General features: G+C 43.3%; 1 protein-coding gene across 1 annotated transcript in view; it reads right to left on the reverse strand.

The window, feature by feature from the left end:
• Positions 1–3,398: 3,398 nt before the first annotated feature.
• ASH2L (ASH2 like histone lysine methyltransferase complex subunit) overlaps positions 3,399–4,394 on the reverse strand; it is a 46,179-nt gene continuing 45,183 nt past the window's right edge. Inside the window, exons 13-14 of the mRNA XM_023517013.1 lie at positions 3,950–4,009; positions 3,399–3,853 (exon numbers count right to left, since the gene is read on the reverse strand). Coding sequence (XP_023372781.1) covers positions 3,746–3,853; positions 3,950–4,009 — 168 coding nt within the window. The 3' untranslated portion in view covers positions 3,399–3,745. The remainder of the gene's footprint in view (positions 3,854–3,949; positions 4,010–4,394) is intronic.

Genomic DNA, 4,394 nt, shown 5'->3' on the forward strand with positions numbered 1-4,394 from the left:
GTCCCAGCTACTTGGGAGGCTGAGGCAGGAGACTCGCTTGAGCCCAGGAGTTGGAAGTTGCTGTGAGCGTGATGCCACGGCACTCTACCCAGGGGGACAGCTTGAGGCTCTGTCTCAAAAAAATAAAAAAAAGAATAAAAAATAAAAATATAAATTGGGATTTGCTCAAATATGTTAATAGGATAAAAAAAATCACCATTACTACCTTACTACTTCCATTCTAGTTTTAATAGCATTGATGATTGACACCATTTAGAAAAATGGTGATTTAGCTTATTAAGCAAAATAGCAGCAGTAGAAACACTGGTATTTATTGAGGTTATTAAAATTTTGCAACAGATACAGATATTTATTATAACTTATTTCAATTGTTTCTTAGTCTGTTTTTGTCGTGGATAAAATTGTTTAGACAAGAGCCTCAAAGTTGAGAGGGGATAGATGTTGAGAAGGATTTCTAGAGCAGAATTATCATCCATTACCAGCTAAGAGAAAATGGTGACTGGTTTAAAGATTTATGAAAGCAACATAGACTCTAGTTTTCAGAGAACAAGCTGACAATGAAATGGGCTTTCAACAGACATCTGTTTGCTGGATTACAATTTACCTCCTTCAAACAATGTAACTGTCTTTGTGGTCTCTGTGGAGATATTTTCCTTTTCAACTTCACATTGGAATAAAACAAGTTGTCACTGGTGATCTGATTACAAAAACTACTGTATGCATGAATGGGACTATATGAAAAACAGGTATTTTCTCTGAGCCCTTGAAACCTTATTAAAACAGTTTTTAGGATATGAAGTTTATCAAGAATGTCGTTATTGGCAGTGCCCGTGGGTCAGTGAGGAGGGTGCCAGACACATACACCGAGCCTGGCGGATTCGAACCCGGCCCGGGCCAGCTAAAGCAACAATGACAATTGCAACCAAAAAAAAAAAAAAAAAAGCCGGGTACTCTGCCAGGTCCCTGGAGTCCCAGCTACCTGGGAGGCTGAGGCAAGAGAATTTCTTAAGTCTAAGACTTTGAGGTTGCTGTGAGTGACCCCACAGCACTATACTCAGGGAGACAGCTTGAGACTGTCTCAAAAAAAAAAAAAAATCGTCATTTCTGTAACCAAATATAGTTTTACAACTTAGATGGAGAGTGGGTAATATCTGTGGTAATTTATAATACAAAGGATTTACCTCCACCTTCCTCTAAATACCACCACCCTCATTTTCTTGGGAGTCCCTCACAAACTCTGGTGACCTAGAAGCTTCATAATGGTCTGCCCTTTTAAGATCAGCCCATGAATTATTAGGTGTCTAGAACTGAAACTCTATCCTACAATCAATACCAACTGTCTTGTTTCCTTTAAAAGATATGGAATGGCCAAATCAAAGTCTGGTGACTTATTCAGCAACAAATATATGTGTTTGTGTGTATATGTATATATTTTTTGAGGTAAGAGTGTCACTCTGCACCCTGGGGAGGGTGCTATGGCATTAGCTAGTTCACAGCAACCTCAAACTCTTGGGCTTGAGCAATCCTCTTGCTCCTGTCTCCCAAGGAGCTGGGACTATAGGCACCTGCCATGATCCACCCGCTTACTTTCTATTTTTAGTAGAGATGGGGTCTCACTCTCTTGCTCAGGCTGGTCTCAAACTCCTAAGTTCAAGCGATCCCTCACCTTGGCCCCCAGAATGCTAGGATTAGAGGCATAAGCCATTGCACCCAGCCCGGGACAAATATATTTGTGCTTCTGTGTTAAGATACCAATATTCTCTTGAAATTTGAAAACTTTCTTAAACAGAAAAATGACAAGATATTCATAAAAGCTGGTTGGGCACCCATAGCTCAGTGGCTAGGGTGCCAGCCACATGCACTGGGGCTGCTAAACAATGACAACTACAACAAAAATAGCAGGGTATTGTGGCAGGTACCTGTAGTCCCAGCTACTTGGCTGGGCAAGAGAATTGCTTAAGCCCAAGAGTTTGAGGTTGCTGTGAGCTGTGATGCCATAGCACTGTACACAGGGTGACATAGTGAAACTCTTTTGTTTCCAAAAAAAAAAAAAAAGATATTCACAAAAGTCATAGGTCTAATATATGGTGATCTTTTTTTTTTCCTTTTTTTCTAAGAGACAGAGTCTTATTTTGTCACTCTACTTACTTTGGTAGAGTGCTGTGGTATCACAGCTCATAGCAACCTCCAATTCATGGGCTTAGGTAATTCTCTTGCCTCAGCCCAGGCAAGTAGGGCTACTCTCGGGAGAGTAGCTGGGACTAACAGGTGCCCGCCACAATGCCCAGCTATTTTAATATATCGTGGTCTTGCAGGGACATTATCAGCTACCTTATCCACTCTACCTGTTAATATGTTGGAAGAGTTCTATGCAGAGAGGCGCTGCGCAGTGCTGGTAAAGCTGGAGACTGATGAATTTAAAAAGGGAGACAAAGTTGCTATCTTATCAAGGAATCCCAAAAGAAGGCTCATGCTTAACATTTTTTTTTCTGAGACAAGGTCTCACTGTTACCTTGGCTGGAGTGTGTGGTGTCATTATAGCTCACTGCAACCTCAAACTCTTGGGCGTAGGTGATCCTCCTGGCTCACCACATGCCACTAGGCCCAGCTAGTTTTTTTACATTTTTCATAGAGGAGTCTCACTATTGCCTCAGCTGGTGTCAAACTCCTGGGCTCAAGTGAGCCTCTTGGCCTCCCATGGTGCTGAGATTTCAGGTATGAGCCACCATGTCTGGCCCCAGTTTTTAACATTCTGAAAACTGCCCTTTAATCATCAGCTATTACAAAGGAAGATAAGCAAGGCAGGAAAACTACTTGCAAGTATCAGTACTCCCGTTCAAAGAGAAGAGCAGGAGGGAGACCACAAACATCACCTCTCTGAGGTGCCAGTTTTCACAGGATAAACGGGGTGGCTGATTTGGCTGGTGAGAATGGGAGTCTCAGGAGAGTGGCTGAGACACAAGGCAGAAACCTGCCTCTTCCTTCACGCTGGCTCCCCTTCTCATATTACCCATATTTCTGACACGGTTGTAAGAGGAACCGACCCCAAAGGGAAGCAAAGTGCCACAGAAACCTCAGAACAAATTTTATTTGGGAAGAGTTTCTCATTTTGTTAAAGCTGCAAGCAACTTCTTTCACAATTACTTGGATCCAGTAGTTTCCAAGATCTTAGATCCAGTAGTTTCCAAGATCTTAGATCCAGTAGTTTCCAAGATCTCAGTGTCCAAAAGTGTATTTCAGAATTAATAACAAAGCCAAACTTACACTAAAAAGGAAATAGCTTTTAGACTGGTTTAGAACATACAGCCAGATTTTAGCTCTTCTTAGAAACAGACCCACCACTCCTTGGAAAACAGGTCAGATGGAGTCACTGCCCACAGAAAGCAATGCTTTAAAGAAGCTACTCATCTGGACAAGAACATTTACTTCTTAGAAAGCACAGTAAGGTAACAAGTCCCAGCTGGCAGGGGATGTGGCACAGCACCAAGTTCACAGAGAGCTTACAGGTCCTGGGGTCAGAGTTGCTGGCTTATGGCACACAGAATAAAAGCAGTCGCTGGAAGTGGGGAGAGAATGCTGATGAGCAGGGAGCCCCCCCAGAACTGTCCAGCCTTTTAACCTGCGGGGAGGAGAGGCTGTGTTCTGTAGCATCTTTGGGAGAACATCTGAGATAGTTCAGAAATAATAACAAAACCCCAGTATTCTTGTCCAGAAAGTTCATGTCTGAAAAGAAGGCAGGACCTAGTCAGGGTTCCCATGGGGGACTGCGCCGGCCATCCACTTCCGTCTCCACGTGATACAAGACGTCAGCCAAGGTGTGCTCCACCACAGCGCCCCAGCCCATGTCACTCATCTGCAGGAGGAACCAGAGGCAAACAGGTGATGAGAGCAGCTGCGGCAACAAACAAAGATGCCGAGGACACATGAGGACGCTTGTGATGCTACTCACAGGGCGGTAGGTGAGGTCCTTTGGAGGGTACTTGAAGCAAGGTCCGAAGTTAATAGAAACCTGGAATAAATTAAAGAAGACATGAAGAAAAATGGAAGAAAATACTGAAAAAGTTAAAGTGACATGGACGTTAAACTCTATACTTTAAATGTAACTACAATACTCACAATATAACTGGAATAAATGAAATACGTATTATTGAAAAGTGGTCAACATCCTAATGTACATCAAGAATTAGGTAAATAGGCTTGGCACCTGCAGCACAGTGGTTACAGCACCGGCCACATGCACTGAAGCTGGCAGGTTTGAACACAGCCCAGGCCAGCTAAACAACAAAGGCAACTGCAGCAGTGGGCAGTGCCTGTGGCTCAGTGGGTAGGGCGCCGGCCCCATATACTGAGAGTGGTGGGTTTGAACCTGGCCCTAGTCAAACTGCAACAAAAAA

The sequence above is a fragment of the Otolemur garnettii genome, unplaced genomic scaffold (assembly GCF_000181295.1).
Source record: "Otolemur garnettii isolate 467f Iridium unplaced genomic scaffold, OtoGar3 scaffold00102, whole genome shotgun sequence".
Lineage (NCBI taxonomy): Eukaryota > Metazoa > Chordata > Mammalia > Primates > Galagidae > Otolemur > Otolemur garnettii.